Source organism: Microplitis demolitor, chromosome 1, assembly GCF_026212275.2.
Source record: "Microplitis demolitor isolate Queensland-Clemson2020A chromosome 1, iyMicDemo2.1a, whole genome shotgun sequence".
Lineage (NCBI taxonomy): Eukaryota > Metazoa > Arthropoda > Insecta > Hymenoptera > Braconidae > Microplitis > Microplitis demolitor.
The window spans coordinates 19,615,290-19,630,198 of NC_068545.1; the positions used below are offsets into that span (position 1 = coordinate 19,615,290).

Genomic DNA, 14,909 nt, shown 5'->3' on the forward strand with positions numbered 1-14,909 from the left:
AGTAGTCCAGATCTTTCTTTGTTCGTTACATTTGAATTGAAACAGTATTGCAGTGGCGTCGTGTAAAATTGTGCAATGATTGTAAAATTTATCTTTTATTAATATCAATTGTGCAAAGTATCTGTGGTGTAGTGAAGTGTTCAGTGTTTAGTGCTATTGTAAAGTTTTGAGTGTTAAGTGGTAGTGTAAAGTGTTGCTGATTGCTGATGCCGACAACTTCCAAGTTCCTGATCAAAATCATCTGGCATCGTCTGGTGGGAAATAGCAGTCAAGTGACGTTTTTTAGCTGCAATATACTTGGAGCAATTTAAATTAAATCTCCAAGTGTATTAGGACACCCTTCTGCATATTATTTCTCCACCAAGGTTTGTTCAAACACTCAAGTGTTTTTTTTTATTTTTTAAATATTTTTTTATCATTTTCTACCGCCATTTTATTTTGACCTACGATTTTTAATTTTCCTCCAGTTTCTAGTTATTTATTCTTTAAATATTCAAATTTATTGCACAAGTAATGAGAATATTCAATAAATTATTGATCAAAATAAAAAATTTCGAGTATATTTTTTAGTACGCATTCGGAAATGCTCTAGGTTTAGCTCTAGTCAAGTGTTGCCAAACAGCGATAGCTAGAGCTAATAACGAAAAAAAAATTTCAAATTTTCGCGGCAAAATTTAAAATTTCAATTTTTATGAAACAGCTGACGATATAAATGATTGGGTAACTGGCTAAAGATATAAGCCAATAGGATTACAGAGATGTTTTGACGTCATAACTTTCACTTACATGTGAATATTATTTCGTAATTCAAATTGTTGTTGTGTTGAGATTCATCTAACCTACAAACTTGTCTTGAGATTTCCAAGTGCTTACATGCGGATTAATTATAAATAAATAATTAATTCTAAGCTTGTAAAAGAAAAGTAAATGCTCATTAACGTAAAAATAAAGTGTGTTAATTATTTATATATATAATTAGTAAAATGGAACAATTACAAACAGCATTGATAGCATTAAAAGTATTAAGATCAAGTGTTGGTCAGGTCTTTGATTGCCTTGGTAATGGATTGAGATCTGATCATGGAGAAGAAAATAAAGAAACTAAATATTTACAAGAGCTTCAAGAATTATTAACTGCTGTAAATGTTAACTTACGGTAATTATCAATATATATGTTTATTTATTTAATTATTACTAAGAGCGTATTGTCAGCGAACTCCAGAATCAAATGTCATAATTTGTTTTGTCAAAAAAAATTTATACAAAAGTCAAATTTTGGGCACTCGCCTTATATTCAAAACAAAGTACTTTTGATTCATTAATTTATAATTAAAATCCGATAAGTAAATTAATTAATTAAAGTTATGAAATTTAAAAAAGTGCGCGTACTGATTTTTTATTTATCAAAATATGTATTTTTTAATATTTATTTCACTTACTTTTATTTATTTAAAAAATTAAAAAAATTTCCAATTGTCAGATACATTCACACTCGTTTTCAAGCAGATATTTTTTCTTCGATATAAAATTCTAATCACTTTGTCGAGATTTTGTTAAAAAACTGCCTCAAAATTTCTATCTTATAGATGTCCAAAGCCAAGTGTCTCAAGTAGAACATAAATGCAAGGGACGACAAAAAATTACAAATAATTTTCAAATAAGTCATCTTAACAATTTTTCAATTGAAATGACTTTTCTAGTACGGCAAAAAGAAGATAAATTTCCTATGACTCCTCGGACCAACATCTGTATGTCTCATTCATATAAAAAAACTTGGCTTTGAGACAAAAATAATTTGTCTTGTCCTTTCAAAAGACATTTTATGATATTTCAAAACTGTCTCTGCTATTGGGTTTATTTATTTATTACAAAGTTAAAAAAATTACCAATTGTCAGTTACACTCATTCATAAAATTATTTATTAATAATTAATAATTATCAATACAAATAATTGCAGAGACGTTGAGCAAGCAGTAGGTACATTAAATCCCCCGCCCGGTCCATTTAATTTAGCAAGTACAACTTACTTGAGTCAAGAGACAACTCAGGAAAGACAAGCATTGTATGGAACTCTAGTTAATAGTTACAAATGGACGGACAGAGTTCATGAGTACAGTCACATAGCACAATCACTTTTGAGTACTAATTCACTCAAAAGGTCTTACATAAGTACCAGTAGATCTAAGAGAGGACGTATGCAAATTAGTTCACACAATGTACCACCTCAGTAAGTGATTATTTACTTGACAATAAACCAGTTATTTAAATTAATCACCGTCACTAGTTATGTTTAATGTCTGTTATTTTTTTTAATTATTACTAGACAAGTTGATGCGCTGATAGCAACACTAGATCGTGTGTACAGTGAGATGACTGTCACGGTATCACGACCTCATGCGTCGAATGCTATTTTACATGTTACTCTGGGTCACGTTCTAAAAGGTGCAATAGCATTCAAAGGACTGATGGTTGAATGGGTTATTGTTAAAGGATACGGCGAGCCAATGGATCTTTGGACAGAGTCGAGATATAAAGTATTTCGTAAACTTACTGAAAATGCACATGCTGCTATGCTACATTTTCATTCGCCAGCTTTACCTGAGCTTTCTGTTAGATCTTTTATGGTAAATAAATCCTAACTGTTATAAATTTTTTTTATTTGTTAATTGTAATTAATAATTAATTATTAATTATTTATCAGACGTGGTTCGGAAGTTTTCATAATTTATTCAGTGATCCTTGTAAAAGATGTGGGTTACATTTGCACAGTGCGTTACCACCGACGTGGCGAGATGTCAGGACACTTGAGCCTTATCATCAGGAATGTAAACTTTGAGTTATTTTTTTAATATTAAATAAGTAATAATAATTAATGTATAAATTTAAAGAATGTCTTTGCAAATGATTAATAAAATTATCAACTTGATATTTAAACAACTGATTTTTTTTTTAAATCTGAAAAACTGTTGACCCTGTAGGCAAATCCAAAACTTCTAGCTGGTTTCCAGCTCGGAAGCTTAGAACAACAGATTTTGAAATTAATCGGTCGAGTAGTTTACGAGTTCTACAAAAAATGAAAATAAATTTTTAAGTTTTTTTCATATAACTTGTAAACTACTTGTCCGATTTGCCTCTAAATCTAAACAGTTTTAAGTTTTGATGAGCTCTTTTAATTGCCGCCGAGAAGGTGCAAATCGGTTGTTTTTTTTCGAAAATATCGTCAGACAAAAAAAGTTACCCACACATACACACACGCGTGAACGGAAGTTTGTCTGAAAAATGTCAGAATAACTTCTTAGGTACTCGATTTTCGAAAATCAGAACGAAACTAATGACTTCTCTTTTTTTAAAATTTAAAATTTTTATAGCGGAAAGTTAAAAAAATTTCAATAGATTTTTAAAAATGGAAAACTATTTCCGCAGTAACTTGATTCTGTCACTTAAACAGATCTTGTAGTTACTAAATAATTTAAAAATAAAAAATGATCTTTTGTTAAAATAAAAATATCCGTTGTCTTATGAATTAACTGGTCTCAATAATTATAAATTTAAAAAATAAGTAATAAAATATATATTTCCATAAAATGCATTAGTCTTTAATGTATCTTTATTCATTGAATAACAAAATTGACGATAGTATAAAGTTGAAGGATTGGAGATTTTCTTTATAAGGAAATTAGCATAGTCACTAATTTTTTTTTTCTTGTTACTATTCATTTTTTTAAATGTCTTAACAGATACTACTGGTTAATTTCTTTTTATTATTATTAATTTTCTTACGCATTTAATATTTTTTTTATTCGATACATATTGTAATTTACGTAGTTTTAAAATTTATCAGGAGTTGGTCCTTATAGAACTTCCTCCAAAAAAACATTATTTAAATTCATCAATAAATAAACAAACAAACAAATAATTAATTAATCAATCAATCAATCAATCAATAATATTTATAATAACGATCTTACTGACCGATCAACTATTAGTTACACCAAATAATGATAACTCGGTTATTATAAATTTTAAACCACTCTGCACTGTACACAATTATTTCTAGTTACATAGCAATCTATCAGCGTAAATTATATTTATAATTATTTTAATTATAATCACAGAGCTTTTATATGGATTGAAAATGCATCAAGATCTTTTTGTCTAAACTCATGGCTTATTATTTTATAATTATTAATTATTAATCAATTATTTAAAAACTAGTTTTATTTCCACTACACTAAATAGATCCAACGTTTTATTTACAAGATTAAGTGAAGTTTTATTATTACTTTTAATTTTTTTATCATTAATTATCGATCAATAAATAATAATCCATCACACTGTCAATTTTTTTAAATTAATCAATTAATTAATTAAAATTTTACAGTGCGTAAAGTGAAATTACACCATTAATAGTAATTACTTATTATTATTATAAAATTTATTAATTATGAACGTATTACCATTGACCACATATGTAATTGCAGTATTACCTTAAAGCGTGCATCATTTTCATACATTAGCTCTGTAATTATTCCTATATATTTATCATTAATATTAATGATAATAATAATTATTATTATTATTTAATATCTAAATTGAGTTTTACATAATAACTCATTATTATTATGTAATTATAACTAAGTACATTAACATACTGTACACATTCACATGGAATATTTGGCGCTTTTATTTATTTATCTCATTTTTTAATCATTAAAGCGCAAGTCATTTGAATGGCAGTGAACTTATTATATTTGACAATTTAATTAATTAGTTTTTTTTTATTTTTCATTTAAGTGATCACTTGCTCGATGGACTGATCCAAATTTCTTAAGGCTCTATCTAAATTTATTAATCAATTTTATTTTTTTTATTAATAATCAATAATCATTTATACCAAAAACAAAACTATTTATGCAATTATTGCTCGTTTATTACCTAATTGTGGTATGCAAATTTACGCGTCTAAGAAAAAAGTGCCTCGGACTTAATAAATATTATTATCATAATTATTGTTATTACATTATAATTATTTTACACATAACTTTAAATGCTCGATGACATTTATTGTTAATTGTTTGAATACTCTATACGATATATCAGTAATTTAAATTAAAAACTGAATTAAATTTAAATTTGAATATTTATATATTAATGCAACGTTAAACTTCATTGTATTTTTCATTGTATTTATTTAAAAACGATTAGCTGTCGTTTGTTATAATTTTAAATTTAATTATTATAATCTTAGCTATTCGTCGTTTTATAAATTGTACGTCTTTAATTTATTTAAGAAGTGAAGCTGCTAAAAAAAAATTTATCTAATGCGTTTATTTTAAACAAAAGTATGAACACGTGTGTACTCAAATCGAATGTATATTTATTCGACTTATAAAATACATATGTATATATTTAGGGCCAGTTTTTTTTATCTGGGTTGCAATTATTATCGCTAGTATATCTACATATTGTTAATATTAATATATAAATATACTAATAATAGTAATTTAAACTCGAATAAAAAAACCCCGCGCTTAATGTTTTTATTTACTTCTTTTTTTGTCTATCGAATGAATACGCTAGCGATGAAAATTTATACAGCCGTATTTTAAAGTTTTAATTTTTGTTAAATAATCCAGTGTACACACTTTTTTTTTAAGAACATTCTCAAACATTACCCCCCCACTTTTTTAAAATAGTCAATTATCTTTATCACGATCGTATTGATATTTTATGAATTAATTAAAAGTTAAAGCGTTAATTAAAAAAAGACAAAGTTATGGTTCACTGAGACATAGATTTTGAAAAAAAAAAAAAAAAAAAAATGACTTAGTTGTTATCAATTAGGAGTTAAACGAAATTTGGTAAATAAATTTGACCGTTTTTGGTCACTTTAATCCAGTTATGGACAGGATAAATTTAAATGAAATAATTTTGAAAAAACACGATGACATAATTAATTTTTGAAATGGGTACAAAGATATTTTTATCACACTGTTGCAATGGAAATTTTGTTTTATACTTTTTTATTAATTAAAGTAAAGTATCGTAGGTCCAAAAATGGAGCAGTAGCCACAAATGGCACTTCTACCCTATTACAATTTCAACATTTCAAATTTTGTAAGCTAAAATTTGTTTTCTAAATTTCCTTTAACTCTTAATTGACATCTGTACGTAATTTTTTTTTCAAATCTATATCATGGTAAAATTGTAACTTGTAATTTTTGCAATTAATGCTTTAACTTTTTTTTTAATAAACTAATAAAATTTGAATGCGGCCTGACAGTTCAGTCATTGAATATTTTTAAAAATTGAGGGGCACAAGAATTCCCTTAATAACTCAAATTTTCTGATTATAAATAACATCTTGTATTTATGTTGTTCATATATATTCTTATAAATATATATAATTATTTTTCCAAAAGCTGAATTTATTATTTTGATTCAAACAAAATTTTCTCATATTTATATCTTAAAGTTGTCTCTGTACTAGGGTTAATAAAATAAACTGATTTTTAAATTCAAGTCAAGTTTAAGTAGATAAATTTATCTTGATCCGGCATTAAATTTTTTTTCAATTTTTCTAATAATAAATTGATAACAAGTCCATAAATACAAGACTGCTAGTTCATAATCATAAATAGTAATTGTTTTAATTAAACAGTACTATATTACCCTTTGGTTATTTGATATGAAATCGCGAATCAATAACATCTTCATTTAACAGCATACTCATTATAATTTCAATTAAATTTTTTCAATCAACATTTACTTAATTATTAATTAATTAACCAATAAATTTATTGATTAATTTTTTTCCTCCATTATTTTTATATATTTATAATAATAAATCACAGATTTTAGAATACTGTTCATCAATAAATATATAAAATAAAAGTAATTAATAAACTAAATAAAATTAATTACTCTAATTACCATCGAGTAATATAGTACATAATTTATTATAAAATAAATAAACAGTAATTGTTTGTTATTAATCTAAAATGAAATTTAAGTGATTACAATTATATACAAAAAATCTATGTACATATAATGGAAGGTTTACCAATTACATAATTACAATCACGTAAACGGTTATTACTTATCTCATAAATAAGTATTTTATAATTTTTCGATATTAATAAACAATTGTAATTATTATTTGTGCACTGAAAAACCTTCCGTTACACCCACAAGTCGCGCATTTTTATTTAAATTAAACAGTCTACTTGTAATTTAAATTTTTAAATTCACCGATTCAATTCTCGCACGAAATTTTTTCGAGTCTTTTAATAAATTAGTTAACTTGCACTCTTAATGATAAATAGGCATAAAAAAATTATTATTTTCATACCATTAACTGTCCATTTATTTTTAAATTTATTATTGACGTTTCATTACTGATGGTTTTTATTTTTTTTTTAATAAAACGTGACTTGAACACTTTTGGAGAGACAGCAGTCGGAAATTTTAACAACTACTATTACTATTAATAATAATAATTATTATTATTGTTAATAGTGAAATGAAGAAGTAGATAAATTTGTTTGATGTCTGGTGTTAATTAAATCCGACTCGATATTAATATTCCATTGTATATTGTTAGCATTTGAAGTGGCGCGTCTCAAACTATTTCTTAAGAATGAAGCGCAAGCTTTACTGCGTTCTGTTATTAAATCGTACAGATGATTCTCCAATGTGAGACTATTTGTACTCAATAGCAGTGGTATTGGTGTGTTCATTATCATAAAGTTCCCAATATTAAGAGGAGTTTCCCATTGTCAGACACCGCTGTTCGGAAAGCGTGGCGGGGGAAGCGGGGGCGGTGCCCTCTCCGGCTGAGCGGGAGCGATGGAAGAGCGTTCTAATCCAGCTGCAAACACAACTATAAAATATTTTTTAGTTATATTTCATTTTTATATCGTTTTATTAACGATTTTTTAAAGCAATGTCATTTGGTTTTAATTTATGGCGGGGCTGAGTTTTAAATTTAAAAATTTTTTTTTTTTTACAGAAAATTTTTTTATTTTTTAACTTTGAAGTAGAGCTTATAGTTATTTACTTTTAAATTCAATATTTATTTTTTGAGGTGAATGGAAAAATTTTCATACTTTTTTTTTTATTGATATTTATACTGTTAGATAAAATTTTGTTTATATTTATTTTTTATTTTAAAGGGTAGAAATAAAATTTGAATTTTTTAAAAATATTTACTGTCCTCTGTATCGAGGTATTTTATGCAATATTTACTCTACTAATATTTAACGAGCTCTCAATTGATTTATTATTTTTTCAAAGCAGACTGATAGAATTTTTATATTACTTTTTTTTTTTAGTTTGTTAACCAATATTGAATTTTTCCGTTGAACTTTCAACTTGATAAATTTTTTTTTATTTTTATTTTTACATATTTATATCAGATAAAAAAATAAATACTTCCAGTGGTTTTGGGGTAAAAGTAATAAAAAAATTGTGAGATTTTAATACTGGTATTTTAGTACAAATTATTTTATACAAAATATTATTTTTCTCAAAATAATTTTCTTTTGTAAATTTATTAATTTTAAGTACAAACTATTTATTTTTTTCTTTAATATTATTTAACAAAAAAATAATTTTTTAAAGTGAAATTCATGCTGATCTATCAGATTACCCTAAAAAAAAAGTTTATCAAAAAAGATAAAATAGCCAGGCCAAATTTTTAGTTAATTTTTTTTTTTTTTAATGAAAAAGACTCAATATTTATACCCTAGTGGGGCAAATCAGTTTAACTAAAATCAAAACGAGTTCATAAAAAAAATCTAAAAAACAGTTGACCCTGCAGGAGACTCCCAAAACTTCCTGCTGTTTTCGAACTCGAATTAAGTCTAGATTATCTGTAGAATTTCTATAGACTCTCTTAGTCAGCGATCCTGATCAAAATTAATGAAAATTTTGTTCAGTGACTGCTCTCTTTTAATCAAAAAAGGGGAGGGGGATTTTATAAAAAAATATTGAAATAGTTGCCCGTAGGGTTGAAACTGCTTCATTTTCCCTGAACCCCATAAATAAAAATTTGTCACCAAAAAATAATTTTTTCTGTCTCTTCATTAGTTTTCCATTTTTCTCAGGTTTTTGAATTTATAAATAAAAAAATTTAATAATTAAAATGTTTACAAATTATCAGTTTCAATAAAAATTATATCATTAAATAAAAAAAATTTAACGAAACTTTTGGCCATTCTCCATTTTAAAAAATCTATAAATAAATATTAATTCTATGACAAAGAAGCCATAAAGAATTTTTTTTCCCACTTAAAAATAATTTTTCCACTTAAGAATTATAAATAATAGTCATGCATTGCCGTGCGTAATACTCATGCATCAATTACACTTAAATATAACACTATATTAATATATTTCTATAGCCATTAGACAGTATACACATATAAAATATTACACAGTACACAATATCACACACAAATATACTAATTTACTATTTAAATAATTTCACACTTACTACAGGGTCACAAATATACACAACCCTTATATACCCCTTTAACAATTATTACTTCTCTTATATGCCGTCCATTTATTTATATATTCATAAATATAATTATATTAATATTAATAATAATAATAATAATAATAATAACAATAATAATGATAATAATATAAAACACGTATAGCAGTCTTAAAATCCGTTGAAATAATTTTAAACTCTCGATTATATATTTATTTAAATTAAACTACTACATAGGCCAGTGTTTGTCGTGTGAAAAGTGACATACAAAATGATCATGACAAATATCAAATAAATAAGAATGTGATGTGTGATTGTGAGATGATTTAATTGGATTTTAATCTACACTTCAAATAAATACATTTACAACAATGAGTCTAGTGAGCAATGAATCAAAAGTAAAAGAAATAAATTAATTTTTAATTATTTTTTATAAAAGAATTTTTTTTTTAGTTAATATTTAATTTTTTTTTGTTTGATTATTTTTTGATACAAGCAAAGAAAAATGATGCTTGCAAATAAAATAAATAAAATAATTATTACGATTACAATGATAATAATAATACACTTTAAAAAATTTCGGAGTGAACGCGGATTGAATTTCCGAAGGGAAATTCATTCTAGAAAGCTTATTTTAAAATTTAAACTTTGGATCGGAGTAGATGTGGATTAAAATTAAATCCACATCCTTCCGAAATTACTCTATTTAAAAAAAAAATTCCTGTTTACTCCACATGCGAAGTGATATTTTTTAAACTCCAGAACTCCAGATGACGGAGTGAATTTGAGTGAAATAAAATCTGTATTCACTCCAAATTTTTTACAGTGTAATGATAAAAATATTAATAAATATAACAGTGAGACTACGAATGAATAAATTTATACAAACATACAGAGAAGATCATGCATTAGTGTGGGATATTAATTAAAAAGGATTTTTGCAACATTTAGCAAACGATTCCTCAAAGCTTGTAGACCACATTGCTCTTTTTGGGGAGGGGGCACAAATATAAATCTGAGGCTGTTTTTTAGTGATCGCGTGATAGTTTGATTTGGTTTTTAAATAATTTATATAAATTTATGTATATGTAGATATATATGTGCTCAGTGATTTGACAAGTGATTATTTTCTATTTGCATTGCGTGATAAATTTATTTAATTATACTTTTAATGTAACAAAAATTATTTTTTTTTTTTTTTTAGAGAGAACGTTTTAATAAAGTGCGTATCGCTTGTAGTGAAGTAAATAAAGCAACTTTGCCACTCAATAGACTATAAAATTTACCAATAATCGAACAGTGCTTCGTCACAACGTAACATCCACTTTCCCTAATGTAAACTTGTTTAAAGGCGTGCTAGCTACCGTGTTACAGTATTATTCAATTTTCCTCAAACTATAAAAGTCTATAAATTTATTTATTATTGATTGTTTAATTTATTTACTTGTTTATTAAATATTTTTCTTTTTTTTTTGTTAATAAACTTTAGTCTTACCGAGTTTATCGTAGGTTTTGTGTATATTATATCAGTGGCAAGTTGTTTAAAACTTCTAATGTAACATCGTTTCCTTTTTGCGCGTCATCTAAAAGTCAGGACTTATAATCAGTGGATCATTAAATGTCTGAGAGTTTTAATTATAATTAACTTTTCATTAGTGTTTATTTAATTATTTTAAATTAACATAAATAAATATAATTTACCGTTCATTTTTTATTTTATTTTTTTTTTTTTTTTAGTAAATAATAAAGATATTAAATTTAATTAATAAAAACACTAGTAAAAAGTTATCTAAAATTTATTTAAAAATATATAATTTAAATTCAAAAATCATACCACTAATTGTAGTAATAAATAATGAAGTTCAGCCTTTAAATTCTCTTGAATAATAAAATCATGACGTTTTAAAATACTCTCAGATGGTCGCACTAATTACTAAAAATATTTAAAAATAAATAGAAATAAAAATTTAAAAAGAAGGTGTAGGGCTCAAAATAATAATAATTTAAATAAATAGCTAGAGCCAGGTCTGAGGAATAGTTTGCCTTGTCACTGGAATATGTGATAGTGACAGGTGATGATGATAAGACTGTTGTCGGTCAGGTTGACAGGCCTTACATGAATCAGGATGTGGCTTCTCCTCGGCCACCATCAGGGCTGCGCTCTCCGCTGGCGGTATGTGACCCTCTAATGCATTCGTACTGTTTAGCATGCTCCTGTAAAACACCACGCGACTTGTCCTAATTTTTAACTTTTTAAATTTTACGTTTTTTTTTTATTTTAAAATTTTTTTCTGCCATTTATCCTTCTAGCGTAACATTCTTTTTAACGCAAATATACATTTTTACACCGGTAATATGCATGTCAGTAAGTCAATATAAAACTGCATGAACAGTTTTTTTTAAAAATTATTTTTCATATTAATATTTATTGAAAATTTAATCATTTCACAGTTTCTATTACGTTTAGATTCACTGGCCTGTGTAGTAGAGTAAGTTGTAATTATTATTATTATCATTAATATTATTATTATTATTAAGTTTTTTACTTTATTTACATTTAAAAGTTTAATTAAACGTCAACTCTATTTTTTTAAACGATAAAAAAAATAAAACATTACGAATTAAAATAAAAAATTAAACAGATTTTGGTAATGCCGAAATATTCATAAAAAAAAAAACTATTAAGTAATGCAATCGACAGGTTAATTAATCAATCAATTTTAATAATAATAACAGTAATAACCTTTGAAAAAAAAAAGTAAATAAATAAAATCTATTTTCGAAATAATAAAAATAAAAAATGAAGTAATACTTGTAATTGAATTTCCATGTGCGCGGAAGTTTCGTTATTTTTCTCTATATATTTATAATTTGGTTACTGGTAATAATAGTTTCCTCTAATGAAATTACGGCCTATCGAAGTTGGGTATGCGGGTGGTGGGTGCTCGCGGTGACGTCAGACAGAATCGTTTCCCTGCTAGAATTTGTCGTGAGATCTTCTTGCCTGCAATATATATAGGTATTACAATATTACTCGGCTATTTCTGGCCATCAAGTACATCTTTTTTTATTTTATTTTTTTTTTCTTCTTATTTTTACAACTACTTCTTCTTCTTCCTTTTCTTCTTTCTGTCTTCCTTTAAATCTTCATGTACTTTTTTTATTTTCTTCAATTTCGTCTATTAAATCTCTTATTTAATTTAAACGTCGGCAGTTAAGTCTCATTACTCAGGATGGCTTCTTCTCATTTTTTTAACTTTATTTTAAAACTAAATAAATATTCAAACTTCCTTACAATTATATCTTCAAGTTATTAATTCATTTTTTTTTTCTCAAACAAATTTTTAATATCGAATGTTTCGGCAAAACCTATTGGTACTGGACAAGTTGATATTTAAAAAATAAAAAAGTAATTTATTATTTAATGGAGACTGCTACCTTTTAAATTTATAAATATTTTTTTAAATTTATTTAAAAAAAACTTTTAATAACAAACTGACATTAATTGTCAGCAATTTATTTCTATAATAAAATAATTTTTTCAAATTTCATTGCACTTTCATTAAAAACTTTTTTTAAATTGCAAAAAAAATTAATTTAAAAAATATAATAATTAAATTAATTAAATATGACAAGTATTTTAATTCAATCCTGAATTTTTCGAGTTTAAATGGAGTTTTTAGTCCACGAAAAAAAACAACGGAAGTGAACTCGATTGATTAAATAAAATCAATTAGTAAACTAATTTGAAAAAGTATATTTAACTAAAACTAATTGTATTATAATGCACTTCCGTTTCAAACATCTTATATTTTTTATCAACTTCTATAATTTGAATTCTATTAAAAAATATTGCTAACGAAAGCCTTGAGTTCTACTGTCACGATAATTTTTCTCTGATTATTTCATCTCTACAGATTACACACTACACTAATTTCGTAAAGAAATCTTATCAATCTACAGGAACATTCTAATAAACAAGCCGACTACTCTGTTATTTAATTTAAATTTTTATAAAAAAATTAAATTAAATTTATTTCATATTTCTACTGTCAGTCGATCCGTTTGTGTACGCAGACGCGATATCTTCTTGAAGACGACATAAATCAATTTGATTATTTTTGTCATAGCTTTTGAATTCTATACGAGGATGCTATTGAATATCAGTCACCCTTCTCATATAATCATAATAACTAAATTTATTTCATATAAAAATAAAAATTCCAGTTACTAATAATTTAAATTTTTCAAATAAAAAAATTAATTGAAGTTTTCAATTTTAAAGTATTGTCTTTAAAAAAATTTACCGCTAACGTTTTTTATTAAAAAAAAACGAGTGACCATCTCGCCCCTCTATAATATAAAAATTTATCAATTGACTGAAAAACATTTGATATAAAAAAAAAACTAAGTGGCCATTTTGCCGCAGCTTTTTTCTATTATTTTAATGGCTTAGTCATTGACAAAAAAAAATATTAATAAACATGATGTACTCTCAATAGATTTCAATTGAAAGGCAGCAATCCCCACTATAAAAATGCATCTGTTTTTTTTTTTTTTTTTTTTTTTTTTTTTTATTACTTTGGATGCGATATTGAATTTTAATTGTCACAACGACCACTGAACAAAAAACGAAAAAAAAAATACTGTCGTAATAAAGAATTAAAAGATTTACAGTAGAGTATATATTGAACCGCAACGAAAAAAAATTAACACTATAAATTTTATTGCAATGACGAAGAGTTGAGGCGAAAAAAAGAGTAGATGCATTAGGGTAATTAAAGCGCTTGAAAGCATTTGGCGATTGACAAAAAAAAGTATATAAAAATTTATTATTTTTTATTTTTATTTACGAATAAAACGCTTATAACGATTAAGCACTGACATGCAATTGCACATAGTGTTTGTAGTACAAATCGTGCCAACTATCCGTCGACAATTGTTCAATAGTTAAATAAATTTATTAATTAATCTGCAATAATAAAAACGAGTCCTTTAATTCAGGAGTTAAATAAATTTTAATTATTAAATTATAAATCTAAAGGTACAGGTTAATAATTAGGAGCATGCGATAAAATGCTAGGCTCCAGATAGTTAAGTGTGTCGGGGCTCTCATGTTGATAAATTAATTTTTTTTTTTTTTAGTTTTTTTTTCTGTTTCTATTTGATTATTAATAACGTCAGTGACGTTAATATTTAATTTAAATCACACAATAGCCCTGAGTTACTTTTGCAGAAACTGTGAAATGTATATTCACGTTTGTTATAAATAAAGAATAAGACTTAATCATTTTTTTATCACAATTGTTCATGCAGCTATTTAATTAATTTTTTTATCCATTTTTAGTTTTAAGTAGTAATTAGCTTTGGTGTATCAGAATTAATTTTTTAATTGGCATTAATATGTATT

The 14,909-nt window shown here is 25.4% G+C and overlaps 1 protein-coding gene across 1 annotated transcript; it reads left to right on the forward strand.

Annotated features, from left to right (window-relative positions):
- The first annotated feature begins 769 nt into the window (after positions 1-769).
- Positions 770-2,928, forward strand: LOC103573370 (mediator of RNA polymerase II transcription subunit 27). The gene is made up of 4 exons (XM_008552435.3): positions 770-1,156; positions 1,958-2,227; positions 2,324-2,624; positions 2,702-2,928. Exons 1-4 carry the CDS (start codon positions 984-986, stop codon positions 2,834-2,836), a joined length of 879 nt encoding a protein of 292 aa, XP_008550657.1. The 5' UTR covers positions 770-983; the 3' UTR covers positions 2,837-2,928.
- Positions 2,929-14,909: the final 11,981 nt, after the last annotated feature.